Source organism: Oncorhynchus clarkii, chromosome 9 (genome assembly GCF_045791955.1).
Source record: "Oncorhynchus clarkii lewisi isolate Uvic-CL-2024 chromosome 9, UVic_Ocla_1.0, whole genome shotgun sequence".
NCBI lineage: Eukaryota > Metazoa > Chordata > Actinopteri > Salmoniformes > Salmonidae > Oncorhynchus > Oncorhynchus clarkii.
In genome coordinates this window covers 16,795,770-16,818,072 of record NC_092155.1, presented here as the reverse complement: position 1 = coordinate 16,818,072, position 22,303 = coordinate 16,795,770, and the positions used below count along the sequence as shown (strand labels likewise).

Sequence of the window (22,303 nt, the reverse complement as noted above, 5' to 3'; positions counted from 1 at the left end):
TGCCCTATATCTAGAAGATATAAGAAAGCTCAGGATATATATACACATCTTCTTATTTTTTTACACATATTGAACCCCTCATTTTTATTGGCACAAAACTACCTCCATACTTCCATTCCTTTATATTGTTTACCGTAAGACGAGTCCCGTGACACTTGTGGGTAGAGCAAACCGGAAAACACCATTGTGTTTGTGAGAGTCTCCCATTTCCACAGTGGGGTGTTTTGTTTGTGGCCCAAATGGTTAGGACACTACAGACAGGAGTTGGCACATCAGCGTTACCGACTTTAGATGAGTCCCATGGGGCTTGTGGGGATCGTAGAGCAAAACGGAGAACACCATCATGTTCGGGAGAGTCTCATCTTTCCATACGCTACAAGCGTTTTTGTGAAAAGACAGATTTTCAGGATGTCTCATGATCTGACAAACACCGCTGTAGCTTGGCCACCTTCCAACGCAGAAGAGGGGGCCGACATAGGTGGATGCAGTGGATTGAGACGCAGCCCATGAAAAAAACACACCTCTATCTTAAACTGACGGGTTTGGATGGGTATTGTTTTATGTTACCTAGATTGATGCATGCATCTTAAGGATATCTTAAACCCCTGTTCATAAAGGGCTAAAAACAGCAACAGTATATGAAATATGTTTTTCACAAATCAAGTGCAGTAGCTTGACTAGGGTCTTCACTGTTGAAGCATTCCTTGATTTTGTCTGATATGCTTATGTATTATTTTCTTTTGTGCACGCTCTTCCTCCAGATCAATATCTCTGAGAGCTCTTTGAACTCACTAGGAATTCTTGACGTCTCCGGTTTCCATGGTTCTTGCAACTCCCCTCTGCTATTTCCTATATTTGATCACAATGGATTCTTGCAATTATGAGAATAAGACTTAAGGTGACCTTCTATGGTGAGTGCCTGTTTATTGTGTTATTCTTCTGTGTTCAATCCAAAAGCATAGGCTACCTCTGTCAGAAAATATTTTTCCACTGTAACAAGATGGCTGCGGCATTTTAAGGTAAAAAACAAGGACGATCCATGAGAAGAAAGGAATATGTCTTCTCTACAGCCTCTCATAATGCCAGGTAGCAGAGAAAAATGGTTTGTTTAGATTTTTAGGTGACCCATTCAACCAAAACAATGCTGTAGAGAGATACTGTATGGTAAAGATAAATACGTGAGATTTCTTTTTTGTTTTTGTCAGAATCTAATTCAGGCTTTCAGACTTTATAAACTACTACCTCTACATGGGATTTATATAGCGATTTTCTAAATCTTAAATATGCTTTACATTAGTTAAAAACTTATGGCTGGGGGGCAGTATTGAGTAGCTTGGATGAATAAGGTGCCTAAAGTAAACGGCCTGCTCCTCAGTCTCAGTTGCTAATATGTGCATATTATTAGTATTGGATAGACAACACTCTAAAGTTTCTAAAACTGTTTGAATGATGTCTGTGAGTATAACAGAACTCATATGGCAGGCAAAATCCTGAGTGAGAAATCTGAGCTTTGTATGTATTCACCAGAGTCCCCAATGAAATCCCCTTGAGATATTGATGTTGCACTGCCTAAGGGTTCCACTAGATGTCAACCATCAATAGAAATTGTAATGAGACTTCTATGGTGTTGTGGGAGTGAATGATAGCAGAATGTATCAGGTGTCCATCAAGAAGCCATTTTCTGATCATGCTTATGCCTCATGGTACCCACTTGCGTTCCATTGCCCATGAAGACAAGGAATACTCCGGTTGGAACTTTATTGAAGCTATTTGTTAAAAACATCCTAATGATTGTTTCTGTACTTAGTTTGAAATGTTTCTTTGACTTGTAATATAACTTTTTGAAGTTTTTGTCCGATGTAACGCTGACCAGAATGAGCGTTTGGATATGCATACCAAACGCACTAACAAAAGAAGGTATTTGGACATAAATAACGGATATTATCAAACAAAACAAACATTTATTGTGGACCTGGGATTCCTTGAGTGCTTTCTGATGTAGATCAAAGGTAAGGGAATATTTATCATGTAATGTTCTTGTTTATATTGACGCCATCATTGCGGCTGTGGGGATTTTTACTTCTGAGCGCCGTCTCAGATTATTGCATGGGTTTCTTTTTCTGTAAAGTTTTTTTGAAATCTGACACAGCGGTTGCATTAAGGAGAGGTATATCTATAATTCTATGTGTAGAACTTCTATTATCTACATTTATGATGAGTATTTCTGAATGATGTGGCTATGCAAAATCGCTGGATGTTTTTGGAACTAGAGAATGTAACGCGCCAATGTAAACTCAGAATTTCTGATATAAATATGAACTTTATCAAAGAAAACATGCATGTATTGTGTAACATGAAGTCTTATGAGTGTCATCTGATGAAGATTATCAAAGGTTAGTGATTAATTATCTTTGTGCTTTTTCTCTCTCTCTCTGGCTGGTAAAATTGGCTGTGTATTTTAGTGAGTTGTTGGTGACCTAACATAATCGTTTGTGGTGCTTTCCCCGTAAATTCTATTTGAAATCGGACACTGGTGGGATTAACAACAAGACTACCTTGAAAACGATATAAGATATGTTTGAGGAATTTTAATTATGAGATTTCTGTTCTTTTGAATATGGCGCCCTGTACTTTCACTGGCTGGTGTCATATCGCTCCCGTTAACGGGATTGCAGCCATAAATGAATTAACCACACAGGCCCCTCTAGTCCCCTGATGATGTTCTAACTGCTTTATGAAAAGTCCCTTCTTTTCTCTGAAGCACAGAGAACCGAAAAAATACAGCAACTGATCTGTGGTAGAATGCATACATAAATGTATTAAAGCAATAATGAACAACTAATCAAATATAAACTTAATCAGATTGCACTATTCCTGTTTTTTTATATCGAAGGCTTATACAAAATAATACTCCAATATGTATAATCCAATACATCTATTTGTAAAACAATTATCTTATACTATATTAAGTAAAAAAGTAATTCATATGTACCCTAAGTGCAGGTTTATGATCAGAGTGAAAGCAAAGAAACTGTACAGACTTTAGCAACTGTTTCTGTGTTCAGGCAAACCACTAAATGCCACTTGAAGTCACTTGAGTACGTGGAATGGCAAAGAGAACTAGGGTAAAAATGTTTCATTGCATAAAGATTTTTCACATTTTAAAAATTACGAATTGTTTCTTTGGGAAGATATATAAAGTGGTCTGTGCATTTGAAAAAAAGAATAAACACACCAATTTCACGTTTGCATGTAGAATCACCACTGTACTGTGTCACAGGCCGGCTCATAGTCTGTGGCAAAAATGAGGGGACACGAACAACAGGTACAGGCCAATCAAAAAGGTTCTTTATTGTAAACCAAAACGGTTAACTTTAAACAAAGAAAAAGGAATGAGGTGTGAAAGTATCATAATGTAAGGTGTAAAGTGCAGGAAGGAATGCATGAATCTGTGTGTGTGAATATGACTGAGTGAAAACTATGCAAATCTACAAAGGAACAAACAAAACAGGATCACACCTGGAGGAGCAGAGAGAGAGACAAGAGTGATTTGTGAAGCCATGTAAATACCCTGAGCCCAGGTGACTCCAATCACTAACGACCCTCCTCTGCCTGCAGGAGGAACCGCCCCTGCACTGCAGAGGAGGGGCCGTGACAACTGTTTTATATTTAGAACAAGCAGCACACAGCCAGCTCACGGGTCTATTGGTGCAATAAGCACAGGGAAAACAGAAGAAGCACAGATGCGACAAGGGAAAACAAATGATCTCACTGTGGATAACTAGCTAGCATAATGATGTCACGAGCTCGGGGGGGGGGGGGGTGAATTGGGCACAGAGAAATGTTTTTTTTTTTGTCCAAACAGATTTGCAAGAAGGTTCTAGTGTATTCCCTCTGTCCTTCGACTGATGTTGAAAGTAGACAAAGATTTTTTTTAAATCTTTGAAATGGATGAAAATAGATTTTCCTAGTGTTTACTCTTTATATACATTTAACTCAATAGGTTAATTTTTAATGTACTGTAGATACTTTGAAAATGTTCCATGCAACATCTTCCAGAATTTAATCTCAAGGATATTTAAAACTTGTTGGGGCTAGGGGGCAGCATTTTCACTTTTGGATGAAAGGCGTGCCCAGAGTAAACTGCCTCCTACTCTTTCCCAGATGGGAATATATGCATATTATTATTACTGGTGGATAGAAAACACTCTGAAGTTTCTAAAACTGTTTGAATTATGTCTGAGTATAACATAACTCATATGGCAGACGACAACCTGAGAAGAAATCCAAACAGAAAGTGAGAACTTAATTTTGAAAACAGTGCCATTTGATGTCCATCTTAGATATGGATGAGCATGGACTTCCTAGGGCTTCCACAAGATGTCACCGTCTTTAGATTCAGTTTGTATGATTCTACTATAAAGGAGGGGCTCATAATAGATCTTTGAGTGGGTGGTCTGGCAGAAAGCCTCGGTCTCATTGAGCTCGGTCACAAGAGAGTGTTCTTTCGTTCCAATGCGTTTCTTCAGACAATGAAATTCTCCGGTTGGAACCTTATTGCTGGTTAATGCTCTCATCACCTCCTTTTCACAGACTGGATATGCCAAAACAATGTGGAATGTTGTCTCAGATCTTTGATGTGGGTTGAAGAATGAGGGCATAGTGAAGTGAAGATTTTCCTGGGATGAAACACAGCCAACACCTGCATGGAACACTGACAAGTTAAACATACTTTGTTTACATACTTCGGTACTAGTTGAGTTCAAACTCTCAACGATGGCAGAACCCTTGTTGGTGTTATACCTTTTTTAAAGGATCTGTAAAGAGCCATGCTCATACGGTTCTAAATATAACCTTTATGGCACTATAAAGAACAATTAAAAAAGGTTCTATATAGCACTAAAGGGTTCTGCTATTGTTGCAAACCTTTTTGGTGCTATACAGATCCATTTTTTAAAGATTATTGACAGATCCTTTATGGAGGATTGTTCTACAAAACAATATACTTGAAGAACCACACAAGGTTAAAGAATGACTGATTTTGACAACAGTTATGACACATGGCGCTTTGTGCAATTTTAACAAGATGCCATTACTTGCCGAAGTCACATGCAAGATATGGCATAACACAACAGATTAGGTCAATTGGAATGAAACTCTTACTTCCGGGTTGCACAAAAAGAGCTGCCAGCAAACCACGCACCAAAATATTTGAATGAGTCGCCGCCCCTAGATTTTAATTATCACTAAAAGAGGAAATAAAGAACCTTTTTCTGAACTGCAAAGAATCTTTGAGGTACTGAAAGGTCATTATGGTTCCACATATAACCATATCCCTTACCAAAGAACCATTAAAGAACCCACTTTTTAAGTGTGCACAGAGAGGACTATTTAGCACTGTGTATATACAGTTGAAGTCGGAAGTTTACATACACCTTAGCCAACTACATTTAAACTCAGTTTTTCACAATTCCTGACATGCAATCCTAGTAAAAATTCCCTGTCTTAGGTCAGTTAGGATCACCACTTTATGTTAAGAATGTGAAATGTCAGAATAATTAGTAGAGAGATGTCACGCCCTGACCTTAGTTATATATGTTTTCTGTATTATTTTGGTCAGGTCAGGGTGTGACGTGGGTGGGTGTGCGTGTTTTGTGTTGTCTAGGTTATTGTAGGTCTATGGTGGCCTGAATTGGTTCCCAATCAGAGGCAGCTGTTTATCATTGTCTCTGATTGGGGATCCTATTTAGGTTGCCATTTACCATTTAGGTTTTGTGGGTCATTGTCTGTGTAGTTGCCTGTGTTAGCACTCGGTTTATCATAGCGTCACGGTCGTTTTTGTTAGTTTGTTTATGTGTTCTTCAATAATTAAAAAATGATGTATTCCTATCACGCTGCACCTTGGTCTCCTCCTTACGACGAACGTGACAAGAGAATGATTTATTTCAGCTTTAATTTCTTTCATCACATTCCCAGTGGGTCAGAAGTTTACATACACTCAATTAGTATTTGGTAGCATTTCCTTTCAATTGTTTAACTTGGGTCAAACGTTTCAGGGAGCCTTCCACAAGCTTCCCACAATAAGTTGGGTGAATTCTGTCCCATTCCTCCTGACAGAGCTGGTGTAACTGAGTCAGGTTTGTAGGCCTCCTTGCTCGCACACACTTTTTCAGTTCTGCCCACAACTGTTCTATAAGATTGAGGTAGGGGCTTTGTGATGGCCACTCCAATACCTTGACTTTGTTGTCCTTAAGCCATTTTCCCACAACGTTGGAAGTATGCTTGGGGTCATTGTCCATTTGAAAGACCCATTTGTGACCAAGCTTTAACTTCCTAACTGATGTCTTGAGATGTTGCTTCAATATATCCACGTAATTTTCCTGCCTCATGATGCCATCTATTTTGTGAAGTGCACCAGTCCTTCCTGCAGCAAAGCACCCCGACAACAAGATGCTGCCACCCCCGTGCTTCACGGTTGGGATGGTGTTCTTCAGCTTGCAAGCATCCCCCTTTTTCCTACAAACATAATGATGGTAATTATGGCCAAACAGTTGTCTTTTTGTTTCATCAGACCAGAGGACATTTCTCCAAAAAGTACGATCTTTGTCCCCATGTGCAGTTGCAAACCGTAGTCTGGCTTTTTATATGGCGGTTTTGGCGCAGTGGCTTCTTCCTTGCTGAGCGGCCTTTCAGGTTATGTCGATATAGGACTAATTTTACTGTGGATATAAATAATTCTGTACCCGTTTCATCCAGCATCTTCACAAGGTCCTTTGCTGTTGTTCTGGGATTAATTTGCACTTTTTGCACCAAAGTACGTTCATCTCTAGGAGACAGAACGTGTCTCCTTCCTGAGCGGTATGATGGCTGCGTGGTCCCATGGTGTTTATACTTATACTTACTATTATTTGTACAGATGAACGTGGTACCTTCAGGCATTTGGAAATTGCTCCCAAGGATGAACCAGACTTGTGGAGGTCTAAAATTGTTTTTCTGAGGTCTTTGCTGATTTCTGTTGACTTTCCCATGATGTCAAGGAAAGAGGCAGAGTTTGAAGGTAGGTCTTGAAATACTCCACAGATACACCTCCAATTGACGCACATGACGTCAATTAGCCTATCAGAAGCTTCTAAAGCCATGACATCATTTTCTGGAATTTTCCAAGCAGTTTAAAGGCACAGTCAACTTAGTGTATGTAAACTTCTGACCCACTAGAATTGTGATACAGTGAAATTGTATTGTCTGTAAATTTTTTGGGGGAAAAATAACTTGTGTCATGAACAATGTAGATGTCCTAACCAACTTGCCAAAAAACTATAGTTTGTTTACAATACATTTTTGGAGTGGTTGAATAACTAGTTATAATGACTCCAACCTAAGTGTATGTATCCAACCTAATTTTGTTTCTGTTGTCCTTTGACAGCTCTTTGGTCTTGGCCATTGTGGAGTTTGGAGTGTGACTGTTTGAGGTTGTGGACAGGTGTATTTTGTACTGATAACAAGTTCAAACAGGTGCCATTAATACAGGTAACGAGTGGAGGACAGAGGAGCCTTTTAAAGAGGTCGGTCTTGTTTGTAGGTGACCAAATACTTATTTTTCACCATAATTTGCAAATAAATTCATAAAAAATCCTACAATGTGATTTCTGGATTTTTTTTCTCATTTTGTCTGTCATAGTTGAAGTGTACCTATGATGAAAATTACAGACCTCTCATCTTTTTAAGTGGGAGAACTTGCACAATTGGTGGCTGACTAAATACTTTTTTGCCCCACTGTATATACTTATTGTGGGAAGCTTGTTGAAGGATACACGAACCGTTTTTAACCAAGTTGAACAATTTAAAGGCAATGCTACAAAATACTAATTGAGTGTATGTAAACTGAAAGAAATAAAATCTGAAATAAATCACTAATATTTTTCTGATGTTTCACATTCTTAAAATAAATTGGTGATCCTAACTGAACTAAGACAGGGAATTGTTACTAGGATTAAACGTCAGGAATTGTGAAAAACTGAGTATAAATGCATATATAAGTGAGAGTTATAGGGATATATAGGGAGAGGGATATGTTGGTGTAGACCAAAGCGCAGTGTGGTACGTGTTCATGTTGTTTTATTTGAACAGAAACACAAAAAAAAATAACAAAGAGCGTGAAACGAAAACGAAACAGTCCTTAAGGTTCAGCAACACAAAACAAAAAACAACTACCCACACCCATAGTGGGAAAACAGGCTGCCTAAGTATGGTTCTCAATCAGAGACAACGATAACCAGCTGCCTCTGATTGGGAACCATACCAGGCCTAAACATAGAAACACAACACCTAGACATACAACATAGAATACCCACCCACATCACACCCTGACCAAACGAAAAATAGAAACATACAAAGCAATCTACGTTCAGGGCGTGACAGTTGGCAGAAGCAGACAACACAATTTCAAACAGTTAAACCCTGCCCTTCCTTCCTCATAGCAGAACACCTTTAGACACAGCTGAACAGATTGTAGAGATGCATGTGGAATATCCGTCATAAAACATTGCTTTAAAAAACGTCATGAAATTTTGAGTTAATGTTCTGTTATAGTAGAGAATACTTGTCTTCATGAGAAGATGGCTTCATTGTCTGGTGAGTGCCTGTTAATTGTGTTGAACAGATAATTAAATAGAACATATCTTATATAACATTATGGGGTGTTTTCCCAGACAGAGGGTGTTATTTTGTTGTTATATTGTCAACAAAGCGTCATGAGAGAATAATTATGCCAAGTTTTCAAACTACCGGTTGTTTGTTTGGGAAGATGTATAAAGATGTATAATGTGATCTGCGCATTTGAAAAACAGCATAAATACACCAATTTCCCTTTTGCATGTAGATTCACTACTGTATAGTTAGTTCTATTTTTAAAGGGATCCACTATGGCTCCAAGCCAAAGAACCATTATTTGGTACTATATACAGTCGAGCATTATTGTGTGTAAGAAGATGCAATGTGTGTGATCATTACAATGTAGAGGCAGCAGGAGGCTTAAAAGCGTTGTGCCAGTAACCGAAAGGTCGCTGGTTAGAATCCCCGAGCCGACTAGGTGAAAAACAGATTTTCTCTTGAGGAAGTAACTTAACACTTCTAGCTGCTGTAAGTCATTCTGTATAAGAGTGTCTGCTAAAATGTAAACAAAAACAAGTACGTCTTTGTGTGTCGGCCCAGGTCACCGTCAAGCCCTGAGCAACACAGGAGACAGGCCAACAAGCAACGTTTTAGAGATTGGGGTTGTTTTTGTTAACTTTAGTAAATGGATCATGTACTGTAGCTTCACAAAATAGGCTATATTTTCGAACTATGCAACTTTAGTGTTGTTCAATATAATTGTTTTGTTTTCACTGTTATACTTGTAAAATAAGAATTGGGCACAGAGACATGTTTTTTTTTGTCCTACTAGATCAGCAAAGAAAGTTTTAGTGTATTCCCTCTATCCTTCGACTGATGGTGAATGTAGACATTGGATGAAAATAGATTTTCCTAGTGTTTACTCTTCATAAAAACATTTAACTCAATAGGTTAATAAATGTTTAATGTACTGTAGATATTTTGAAAATGTTCCATGCAACATCTTCCAGCATTTAATCTCAAGGGTATTTAATCTCAACAGCTATAAACTAAATTTTATCACACAACTCTAACCTTTCTGTTTGGTTTTATGGCTGTCATGTGAACACGGTCAGTGGTACTGTATGACAAGTCATGTAGTTACGGGTTTCTACAGAGAGAACAAGAGAGACAATAGCTGTGTTTCATTCCAGGAAGATGTTCCCACCCTTATGCTCTCATCACCTCCTCTTCACAGACTGGATATGCCAAAACAATGTGGCAGGTTGTCTCAGATCTGTGAAGTGGAGTGAAGAACGAGGGCATAGTGAAGTGAAGATTTTCCTGGGATGAAACACAGCCAACACCTGCATGGAACACTGACAATCTAAACATACTTTGTTTACATACTTCAGTACTAGTTGAGTTCAAACTCTAATGGAAAGGATGTATGATGTCTACGAGGACCATCCCAGAGGGAAATCTGAACAAAACTATATATGTAGAGAGAGAGAGAGAGAGAGAGAGAGACAGACAGAGAGAGAGACAGAGAGAGAGAGAGAGAGAGATTTCATTTTGGAACATGCAGACACATTACATTTTCAAAAGCCATGCCAATCCTACCTCATAACAGGCAACCTTTAGACACAGCTGACCAGATTGTAGCTCACTGTGGAATATCCATCATAAAAATCTAATTCAGTTTTACGTTCACGTTCTGTCATTTGAGGAGAGGATACTGACTTCTAGACTATGGAGTCCTTGACTAGAGGAACTAGGTTTAGATGGTTATCACCTGAGTTTCTTTTTTTAGAAGTCTGGGATGGATGACAAATATTTAATTTTCAGAAAGCTGAAAAATAGGCTTTTTAGGTGAGCACTGATGCCGCCCTATGATAAGTAGTTCCCACTTTGTCAAAGGCAGGGACACTGTCAAGCCCTGACCTTAGTTATCTTTGTTTTCTTTATTATTTTGGTTAGGTCAGGGTGTGACGAGGGTGGTATGTGTGTTTTTGTCCTGTCTAGGGTTTTTTGTATTTCTATGGGGTTTTGTTATGTCTAGGTAAATTTAGGTCTATGGTGAACTGAATTGGTTCCTAATCAGAGGCAGCTGTTTATCGTTGTCTCTGATTGGGGATCCTATTTAGGTTGCCATTTCTATGTTGGTTTTGTGGGTTATTGTCTCTGTCAGCACTTGTGTGTATAGCTTCACGCTTGTTTTGTTATTTTGTTTAGTGTTCTTCGTTTAAATAAAGAAGAATATATTCATCTCATGCTGCTCCTTGGTCTCCTCGTTATGACGAATGTGACAGACACAAAATAATTATCTTGTCCATTCCCAGCGCCTCTCCAGGGTGCTGTTAGAGAGACACATCTCTGCAGCTCTCCACCAACATAAATCATGTAGCAGATAGAGGACATGGTAGAAAGAGTGTGTGGCCTTCTGTAGCCTACAGGCTGGAGATAAAAATGTATGGCAATGTAATGAGACAAACGTTTTACATCATGCAGGTTTCTGATTAAATAGGCTAACCTAAATGGTGCCCAATCAAATAAAAAATGTGCTGACATGTTAACAAACATCTCCTAAAAACAGGACAAAGTAAAATGGACAATATGGAATGGACAATCAGGCTACTCACAACTGCTGTGTAAGAGTTTCATCTCATGGGCTAAATTGTCATGATCAGTGGTTTCAAGTTGGTGTCTGTCAATTTTTTACGAGCTGATCATAGTGAAAAATAAAATAGTTCTCCATTTCCCGCTGTGTAAACACATTGCAAATAGGCTCCTCCTGATAAAGTTAGGTAGCTGATATTTAGAGCTTAAATAACCAAATTGATTAGTCACAGGAATCAGGACTAATAAAACCAACACAACGGCCTGTTTTACAAACGGTGGGCCTACAACATGGATGGGAATACATAAAGTTCCATTGCAGGTGGCATGGTAGGCCACACCCCAGTAAGCACGCTGACGTCGGTCCGTTTTATTTGTGTCCAGACCGGACATATTTTTGGGGGGTGTTTTACAAATGGTAGGCCTACCACATAGATGGGCATTCCTAAAATTACATTTCACTGTCTGGGGGCTGATTGGTGTCACACTAACACATCTAAAAACAATAATCAACTAATCATGATCTTCAGTTGAGAATGCAATCAGTTTAATCAGCTATGTTGATTAGGGATGGGGAAAAAGTGTGACACCACTCCGGCCCCCGAGGACTGTAGTTGCCCATCCTTGCTATATACCTCTGTAATCACGGACCAACGCTGACGCCTTGTAGACGTCTTTTTTCTGCCCTGTCCGGACTTGTTATTTGGTGCAATCCCGACCAGCCTTGATTTACACATCCACGGATGTTGTTTTTTTGATCCAGTTCAGACCAAATCTGAACCAATCATAGCATCTTTTCAACTTTCATTCAGAACCCAAAATAAACCTGATTTCAACATCCAGAGATTACATTCCTTCACCTTTCACTCTGAACCTAAATTGAACACCTTCAATATCTGGGAAAATACATATTATAGACGTATTTTCAACATCATTTTGATTGCTCTGACTTTTCTAGTAGGGGAGGCAATATTTGTGTCTGGCCATTCATTGTTTTACACAAACTCTTATCATAGTACAGGCAAGCCATTGATGACACACATGGCTGACCTTGCAACTATAATAAGATGGTTTAGTAAATTCTAGGGTTCCACATAAAACCATCACCCTTACCAAAGAAACATTGAACAACATTATTTTCAAAGTGTGTACAGGCAGAACAAGAAAGACAGCGGCCGTGTTCGAGAGGATCAAAACCGCAATGAATCAAATTTTGACTGACTACAAATAATAATGAGTCCTTTTTTTATGACGCAAGGAGATTTATAGATTTGGAAAGGGTTTTACATTAACCCAAATAGGTTTTACCTGGAACCAAAAGGGTTCTACCAGGAAAAGGGTTATTCAAAGGCTTCTCCTTTGGGAACAGCTGAAAACACTTTTAGGTTCTAGATAGCACCTTTTCTTTAAAACAGTGTACTGCTACGACTACAGTTAACAAAAATAATAATAATAATAATGGGATTTATATAGTGCTTTTCAAGGACCCAAAGTCGCTTCACATTAGTTTTAAAGAAACGCAAGAAACCAAAAATCTAAACAAAAACCGTGCCCAAATAAACAGAAGAAAAACAGAAAGTGTGAGTGCATGAGTGAGTGTGTGGATATTAGGGGGGTGGGTTATGGGTAGGCCATGGTGAAGAGATGGGTCTTGAGGTGGGACTAAAATAGAGTGATCAAGGGAGTTTCAGAGTCTGGGTGCAACCCTGGAGAAGGCCCTGTTGCCGACGCTCCGGAGCTTGATTCTTGAAATGACAAGGTGGCCTGTAGTGGTAGAACGAAGGAGTGAGTGTACAATAGTTTCTGCTATTTATCATAGATTTTAAAGACGAAAAAGGTAAATCACATGAATCATTTTAAATTGCACCCTTAAGGTTCTCATGAATATAGCAAGAATCCTACCTCACAGTACATATATGATTTGGAGACTATTGGTGCTCCTGAGTAGAATGGACCCCCCTCTTTCTGCAAGACAATGTACAGTGTTCAGTGATATATGTACATTTATAAACTGGGAGGTTCGGGGACTGTTTTATCTTCTTCTTGTGTTTCTTTTAAACTAATGCGAAGCGACTTTGGGTCCTTTAAAAGTGATATATATATTGGCTGAATGCCGTATACTACTGGTATGACAAAACATTTATGTTTAATGTTGTCATTACGTTAGTAATGCCCCTCGGGGGTTTGTGGTACATTATATGGCCTATATACCATGGCTAAGTGATGTATCCAGGTAATGCACGTTGCGTCGTGCATCAGTACAGCCCTTAGCCGTGGTATATTGGCCATATACCACAACCCTCGGGCCTTATTTCTTAAGTATATTCTATACACACATCTGACTGCATTTCAGCTAATTCTACATATCAAATAAAGGGCTGAAAAAATAGTGTGTGTACTCTCTGTAGAATTGGGTGTGTAATCTCTATAGATTTGAATAGACTGTTGTCTTGAGTAGAATGAACCCCATTTATATTGTGACACAATGGACAGATAATTTTGTGTAGTTCAATATGAACAGTACATTTTACATTTTGGCAATCTTATCCAGAGTGGTTCACAGAAGCAATTATAGTTAAGTGCCTTGCTCAAGGGCACATCAACAGATTGGTTTGAATCCCCAAGACCACTAGGTGAACAGCAACATTTAATAGCCCATTGCTCTTAACAGCTAGGCTACCTGCCGCCCCGTTCAAATCATGTGTTTGCTATGTATTTTCTAAAGTTGATTATTATACTGTCATTATAATTAGTTTAATAAGTAGTAGTAGTATTATTATTATAAACATTTTATTACTATTGTTACCATCTTAAAAAATATCTAGTAGTCATTACTCTTGATGCTGTTAACAAATTATTTTACCATTTACATTACAGAGAGTTTATTTCAAATGGAAATCGCTGAGGTCACAGCCTTATTCTTTCTTGTTCTTACTGTCCTGACACTAATTCAGTCCAATTCGTGCACTGATAACAACCTATTCTATTATTGAAAATAAAGATTAAATATTAAACTGCAACAAGTGCCAGATTGGCGGTTTCCAAACAACACAGGTTCTGTAGCCCTTGTGAAGCACTGGGGAGAAATATGTAAAAGTTGACATTTTCTTTACATTTAGTTTATGACTAACTCCCAATGTGTCCTCTCTCCATAGTTTGACATAAAGATCCCGGTTGCCATTGTCAACTGTAGTTGCAGTGTTTCCTGTGGATCCAGGGGATTTTAAACAAAAATCTTACATAACATGCAATATGGGAGCCAAACACAGTAAAACATGGACAGGTACGTCTCAGACAGTACTAGATTTCTATCATTATTTGCAACCATCAATCAAAACTTTTAATCAAAATAATTGTTGAATTCATATGAAATAATAAATAACCATGCATCTCTGTGTCCTCTCCCAGACACAGATGAGGATCCATTAATTACAAATGAAGTGTTAGATGAAGAGGGTATGTTACTCCTTTAAGAAAGGATCATGCCTGTGGCCCCAATTCACTCAATTACAGACAAATAATAACATACTGTGTATTCACTTAGAATATTTATATTGTATTATAGAGACAGGTGTGTTGTTGAGTCAATAGCCAATGTAGAGTGTGTCGATTTTGACAAAAATACTATTTTGATTGAACCTGCAGTGTGCTTTGTCTTTATCTGATTGAATTGGGGCCTAAACCATGCATACTTTCTACTGTGTCTAAATCAGCAGATGTTAAATTGTTTCATTATAATGTAGGAATAAACAAATCCTGTGCATGTACTGCATATACTGTTTGCTGTTTGCAGATTTGGAGGAAAAAATAATGCCATTAGTTATCATACTGTCTGTTATCATATAACTTCACAAAATAAAACCTCACTGTTTTTCTGTTTGTCTTTTCTCTACTAAACCACCACCAGAGGTCCTGTTTAATCGTTTGGATTTTGTGCTTATTGGAGGTAAGGGTGCTGGAAAGAGTACCGTAGGAAACATAATCCTTGACAAGAAGTCCTCTTTCTGGATATTCAGTAATAAACAACGTGTGAAGAAAATAAATCAGAAAATAACTGTGATCCGCACTCCAGGCTGGAGTAAGTCTGGACTCTATAGCAGTCAAAAGAAGATAAAGCGGCAGATCCAAGACTCTGTTAAGTCATTTAAAGACGGACCTAATGCTGTCCTCTTGGTCATTGAATCCACCTCTAAAAAGTCTAGTTTTAATGTGTGTGAGCAGAATATACTGGAAGATCTGCTTACCAAGGAAGTATGGGATTATACTGTGGTGTTGTTCACAAAAGGGGAAAAACTGGCTGAATTTGACCTCAGTGAGCAGAAAATCAAAGATACATTTGAGCATTTGATAAGAAAATGTGGAAACCGGTGTCATGTTCTCTATGACAACAAGCCACGCAAGCAACAGAACAGGGAGGTGATCAAGACATTGGAGGACATGTCTCTTAAAAACAAATATGAGAATTTCTACGTGGAGCAAGATGACACCGATTCTTTAACGATATCCAAGAGGTTGATGAAGAAGATCGCTCTGAAAGGAAACATTTTGAACAAAATTACAAAACTTTATTCACGTCTATCAACTGAAAATGGCAGATCCAACGAGTCCCTTCAGAATGAAATCAAAAAACTGAAAGAGATCCTTAAACAGAAGAATGCGGATATAACAAGACTACAGTCTTGTCTTAATCAGCATTCAGGGACAGACTCTCTGTCTGTCAAATATAGACAGACAGACACAGACAGACTGTCCAGGACTCCCCGAAGAAAACCAACAGAAACATCCCTTGATGGGAGAAGATAGCAATGAGGACACAAAAGTGGAGAGAAAATACTGGATGAATGAGGTGAAGGAGAGGGATATAGAGATAGAACAGTTAAAGACTAAGTTGGGAAAGCAAGCCAGCTATGGTACCATTGCAAAACCAGTGAACATGAATGGGAGACAGGACACAAATGGTAAATTCTTCAAGAAACACAAGTTGGCGTTGGAGGACCGTCTGGGACTGTTGCGGCCCATACTTCGGCTTCTCCAGGAGCGAGGGGTTCTGAATGACGAGGAGAGGCAGGAGGTGGACAACAAAACAAACAAGACACTGAAGAACCAGGCCCTGCTGGAAATGGTTTTGTTGAAGGGAGCTTGTGCCCATGAGCAGTTCTACCAGGTACTGAGAGAAGTAGACCCTTTCCTAGTAAAGGACCTGGAAGAGAAGACAAGTTGACAAGAGCAGGTTGGTGTGTAGTTAAGGATTCCGACCCCAACCAGAATAGGAGACCACTCTCCAGTTATGTTTGACATTATCTGTGCTGCCTACCAGATTAGGAACCTGTCGATTTCTAATCACTGGGATTTACTGGGATTTACATGCATTCATTTTACTGGGAATTACATGCATTCAGAGGGGTAAAGCATTTTTCAAAATATACTGTTCAGAAAGGACAATATTCTTCACATTACATCACAAGTTAATGATGTCTTAGCCTACTCCATGTAAAATGTATATTTTAAGTGTCTTGAATAGGCCCCCAGGTCTCAGGAAAGGTGATGTGACCATGTAAGGCTAACATTTAACAGCCTCTACTACACAGGTGTACTAACTGCACACAACAAGCTCAGGTAAAAGTAAATACGCTGATCAGGAAAGTCTGTGGTTGAAGCTTGACACCCCCTGGTGTCATAGTGGAGGATGGAAATTGTTGGGCTTTGAAAATGATACTTTACACTGTATCATCTTGTGAGCCTCAATCCAAATCACTGCATGTTATAGTTCTGTCACTTCATTTTGTATTTTGTTTTATCATGTATTTTCCTATCATAGCCTATTCTGCTGTGTGAAACAAAATTATTTCTCAGTGTTCAATATATCATTATACAGTATATATTGAACCGTTTAGGTATGCCATTTAAAAGAAAAACAATTACAGTAAATGTTGGTCAGTTTTGTCACTTTTATATTTTGTTGTATTATGTATTTCCTTCCATAGCCTATTCTGCTGTTTGACACTGAATTACTTTTGTTGTTATTAATAAAGCATTATATATTTACTTAATTAACCATTCAGGTATGCAAAAATTATTTTCAATAATTCTGGACTGAACATTTTGGTCAGGGATTATGGGTCATGAACCCATTTTGAATACATGGGTTGGGGTCATTCTGAATTGAAGCAGAGAGGAAGAAGAGAAGCGAGAGGCTCCCCTCCCATCAAAATCTATTCACGCAAGAATACAGCAATAAGTAGACCAAGTAGGGATTTTTTGAATATAGGTCTATGAGAGTGTCGGATTTGGTCAGCAGAAAATGGGATTGCTAATTTGCTAAGGGAGTCTTATTTGATATAATTTAAGTTTCATAATGGTTAGGTTTTTAGAATGTATTGATATAAGTGAACGTACGTGGCTTCTGGGTAACTTTAAGAAAACCGGCTTTATGTCAGAGTTGAGTCTGTTGTTCACACGCATATCTGCCCTGTCATTGGCTATAATGTTTCCACCTGATCGCTCTTCCTCCTGCCTGCCTTTCCACTGTTGCGACAACAACAAATCCCATTAAGACCATCTCGTCATTAGAGTATGATGGCAGTCAATTCAGGATCTGATTTGAATTTCAAATAAAATGGAACAACTTTTGAAATAAATAACCTCTACTTTTCAGTTTCTTGAGAAGTCATTAAAAATAGATACCCTTTTCTTCAATATTGAATTGGATTTTCAGTTTACTTCCTGAATTGACTGCCTTCAATTCAAATCGACCCCAACCCAGCTGAATTCAGCCTTCGTCTGTCTCTTTGTGTTTGTCAAAGTGTTCCTTCTGTCTGATTACCCTCCTTGGCTCCCTAAGCAGTAGTAAGTTCAGTATGCATGTAAGTTCAATACCTAAACAGGCCACTAGATATCAGAAAATTGGAATGAGGATCAGATTTCACCAGGACCATCTAAGAGGAAAAGGTGTGTTTCCCTGCACACAGACGCACGTGGTGTGTTCCAGTCTGATCACGGCAGGCTCGTCCCTGATGTGGATGGAGCATTTCAATCTCGTAGGGTGGGGGCCCTCTCTGATTCAGCAGGGTTGGGTTAAATGCTTTCCCCACTTTTTCCCCATTCTGATTGTGTCCATTTTTATACAGGTGTAGAAGATTAAATTACCCATTGTGATCACATCTTTCTGTAATCTGGGACACATTGTGTCTGGATATCTCTCAAGTGTAGACCGATTTGGACAGTGAAACCATTTAAATCATAATTACCAGCCTTCTAAAAATCATTGACAGGTGGCCCCACTGACTTATGACATCAATATGTCTTAACCAGACACTGGTTTTGAAGTTTGCAGCCGGGGCTACCTCATCACGTGACCATTAGCGCCAGGTATAAACGAGGCTTCAGACAGGTGTATGGACAGGCCCAGCTCACTGTCAAGCCTTGAGCAACACAGGAGACAGAACATCTACAGCCCAATTAAAACCAAGCTGGCAACAGTTTAGAGATCGGGCTTGTTTTGTTGTTTTTGTTATTATACATGGATCATGTAGCTTCACAAAAGAGTCAACATTTTCTAAATATGAGTGTAGTTCAATGTAACCAACAGTTTATAGAATGGGCTTGAACATTAATGCATGGTTCAATATATAATCATGTTGCATTACAATATATTTCCATTTTTAACCACAATATGCAACTTTATCGATGTTGATGAAAGGTTAAATGTCCTTTCTCTTTTGACTTCTATGCAAGAAAAATACTTAAATAACCCAAATTAAAAAGATTAAAGTTAACAAAACCAACATATACAGTATATACTTTTTTATAAATGTCTTGTGAAATCAAATAATTTCTTATTGCTTTATCTTGTATGCCTACTTTGATTTCTGTTCATTAAAATGGATTGATGCATGCTGTCAAAATGATAATTCTCTGACCATACAGTTCTTAGTTGTGCAGCTCTGTGCTAGTTTCCTATCTGCCCGCTTTACACGCCTTGTGGTGAAAGAGTCTCCCTAAAAGTAGTCTGGCTGATACCAAACTCAAAGTCCTCCAGACTCTCTCCTCTCTCTGTGTCATGTGGTCTGCGTGTCAGCCAGGCTAACAGTATTCTCTTTTCCCCTCAAAGTGCCCATCAAAGGCCCTAAACCTAACCCTTATTCTAAACCTAACCCTTATTCTAAACCTAACCCTCATTCTAAACCTAATCCTCATTCTAAACCTAACCCTCATTCTAAACCTAACCCTTATTCTAAACCTAACCCTCATTCTAAACCTAACCCTCATTCTAAGCCTAATCCTTATTCTAAACCTAACCCTCATTCTAAACCTAACCCTCATTCTAAACCTAATCCTCATTCAAAACCTAACCCTTATTCTAAACCTAACCCTCATTCTAAACCTAACCCTTATTCTAAACCTAACCCTTATTCTAAACCTAATCCTTATTCTAAACCTAACCCTTATTCTAAACCTAACCCTCATTCTAAACCTAACCCTCATTCTAAACCTAACCCTCATTCTAAACCTAACCCTCATTCTAAACCTAACCCTCATTCTAAACCTAACCCTCATTCAAAACCTAACCCTTATTCAAAACCTAACCCTTATTCTAAACCTAATCCTCATTCTAAACCTAATCCTTATTCTAAACCTAACCCTTATTCAAAACCTAACCCTCATTCTAAACCTAACCCTTATTCAAAACCTAATGCTTAACCCTTATTCTAAAAGTAACCTACTCTAACAGTATCCTCTTGTCCCCACTGAGTGAATTTATTTTCTATCTAGAAAATGAGGCATGATGAAAAGTGGCAGTTTGTTACACAAGTAGCACAGCACTGTCTCTGTCTTCATGAAACATACCCTACAATGTGGTGAGACTGTTGGTCGATGTGTTTCCGTGCACCTGCTCAAAGATGATTTGCAGACTTTTGCAGCTATTTCTGTATTAGAAGACGGTAAAAAGCTATTCTAAACCAACTCTGACCACATATTTCTGAAGAACAAGTCTTACATTTGTTTTCTATATAGTGCCAAATAAGGGTTAACTCGTAAACGATGGCAGAACCCTTGTTGGTGCTCTACCGTTTTTAAAGGTTCTGTAAAGAGCCATGCTCATAAGGTTCTAAATATAAACAAAGGTTCTATATAGCACTAAAAAGGGTTCCGCTATTGTTACAAACCGTTTAGGTGCTATACAGATCTGTTTTTTAAAAGATAATTTAAAGAACCTTTATGGAGGATGGTTCTGTAAAGAAATCTACTTGAAGAATCACACAAAGTTTGGCATCGCTGATTTAGGTAACAGTTATAACACAAGGCCTTCGCACAGCTTTAACAAGATCCCATAACTGACCAAAATCATGTTTTAAATATAATGGCATAAATTGGAATAAAACTCTTACTTACGGTTGAACAAAAAGAGCTGTAAGCAAACCACGCCTCAAAATATTGTAACGAGTCGCCACCCCTAGATGTTAATTATCACTAAAAGAGGAAAGAACCCTTTTCTCAACTGCAAAGAACCATTGAAGGACTCAGTCATTGTGGTTCCATATATAACCATATCCCTTACCAAAGAATCAATAAAGAACCCAGTTTTTGTAAAGAAAAAAAAAAGTGTGCACAGAGACTACTATATACATAAACATGTGCTTTATAAAGGGTGACATGGTGTGCTGCAGGATTACATTACACCCAAGAAACACTGACCTTGATGAAAGTCCCCAACATCAGGAAACTGAAAGTGGCTTTCTCCTGGAACCAAGTTACAGCTTCCTCAGTACACAAACACACACAAACACGAATATAACGATCCATACCGTGTGGTGCTGGGCAAAGTCAGGTCTTTGACAAATTCACCAATTGTAACAGGTTGTTATCAAGCCCTCCAGGTAGGACTATGCCTACTCCAAATCATCTTGGCTCTGACACACACAAACAAGCTTTGCAGGCCCATCAAGCCATTTAAATACCTCACACCTTACAGTGACCTGTGGGTCATGAGAGAACCTTCAAAAATCAGCAGAACATTTCTCACCTATTTATTGACACTTTATGTAGTTCCCTGTAATGCTTAGTTTGAAGTGAGACACCTTCAGTCATTCATAACACATCCAGGAAGAGTCTATATCGCATGACGCTGTATTTCATTTCAGACCCCTTTGGTCATTCATAACACATACACAATGATGTAAACACAAGTGTATTAACTCTAAAGGAACATAACAAATAAACAAACATCAAAGACATGTTTAAACCATACATTTTCCTTTTATTTTTTACATTTTTAAAATACAAATACATTAAGAGCAACAACAAACAAAGAAACAAAGAAAGTTAGCAGGTCTGTTAGGTAGCTAGCAATTGCTGTGAAGTCACCAAGATGAATTTAAATAACGATTGAGGTAGCTATGTAATCGAACTCAACACCAATATAACTACTGTAAACTCATGTAACTACTGTAAACAAATAAAGGATAACTTACTCATTTTCCGCTGTCCAGTGGCACCACCAACCAATACACCTCTAACCAAACAGTGCATGCAAACTGAATTAAAGGTAACTACACTCAAAAATCTAAGTTTCTTATATTTTTCCCAGACCTCAAATGTGGTCCCCTAGTGTGGTTTAAGCATTGCTGTGAAAACCGAAAATAAATAATGTGTTTGTTTTATTAAAATGTGTGAAAGAAAACTGGGGGAAATCTGAAACCTGAAAAACAAAACCGAGAAAACTGATTTAAACTGATGTCACATTTGACATTGGGGATAATATCACACAGTTATTCCACATTTATGAACCCTTTATAAAGCTTGACATACAGTTATCGATGCTTTGTAACACATTTATGTAGTGCCTATGAATGCATTATGAAGGCTTTATGAAGCCTTTGTAAGCTGAATGTAATTTAAAGCGGGATCAAATAGGTCAAATAAGATTATTTAAAAACAAAAAAAAATAGAACGACAAAGCTGTAAAATAGTTTATAAAAAAATAATGCCATTGTTGATTAGATGCATTTTTAATGAATTATGCTATTTTCCGTCAGGTTAGTGTTTTTCACCATGAATCTTGTTCTGGAGGCAGGTCTGCAGTGGTCACTAGCTA

General features: G+C 38.3%; 1 protein-coding gene across 2 annotated transcripts; it reads left to right on the top strand.

Annotated features, from left to right (window-relative positions):
- Positions 1-8,463: 8,463 nt before the first annotated feature.
- On the top strand, positions 8,464-19,112 carry LOC139417121 (GTPase IMAP family member GIMD1-like). 2 transcript variants are annotated; one of them, XR_011635161.1, is made up of 4 exons: positions 8,464-8,631; positions 14,364-14,491; positions 14,617-14,664; positions 15,116-19,112. XR_011635161.1 is itself a non-coding variant. In XM_071166365.1 (3 exons), the coding sequence occupies exons 1-3, from the start codon at positions 14,461-14,463 to the stop codon at positions 16,009-16,011; spliced, it is 975 nt and encodes a 324-aa protein (XP_071022466.1). In that variant the 5' UTR covers positions 14,363-14,460; the 3' UTR covers positions 16,012-17,255. The 2 variants fall into 2 exon arrangements, 1 of the variants encoding a protein (XP_071022466.1); XM_071166365.1 differs by lacking the exon at positions 8,464-8,631 and having other exon boundaries at positions 14,363-14,491; positions 15,116-17,255.
- The last annotated feature ends 3,191 nt before the right edge of the window (positions 19,113-22,303 follow it).

Bases quoted from the DNA above. Each gene is read 5' to 3' on its own strand.
- LOC139417121 (XM_071166365.1), top strand. From the start codon at position 14,461: ATGGGAGCCAAACACAGTAAAACATGGACAG. The intron at 14,492-14,616 runs GTACGTCTCAGA...GTCCTCTCCCAG, and splicing joins ACACAGTAAAACATGGACAG to ACACAGATGAGGATCCATTA. The intron at 14,665-15,115 runs GTATGTTACTCC...AACCACCACCAG, and splicing joins TGAAGTGTTAGATGAAGAGG to AGGTCCTGTTTAATCGTTTG.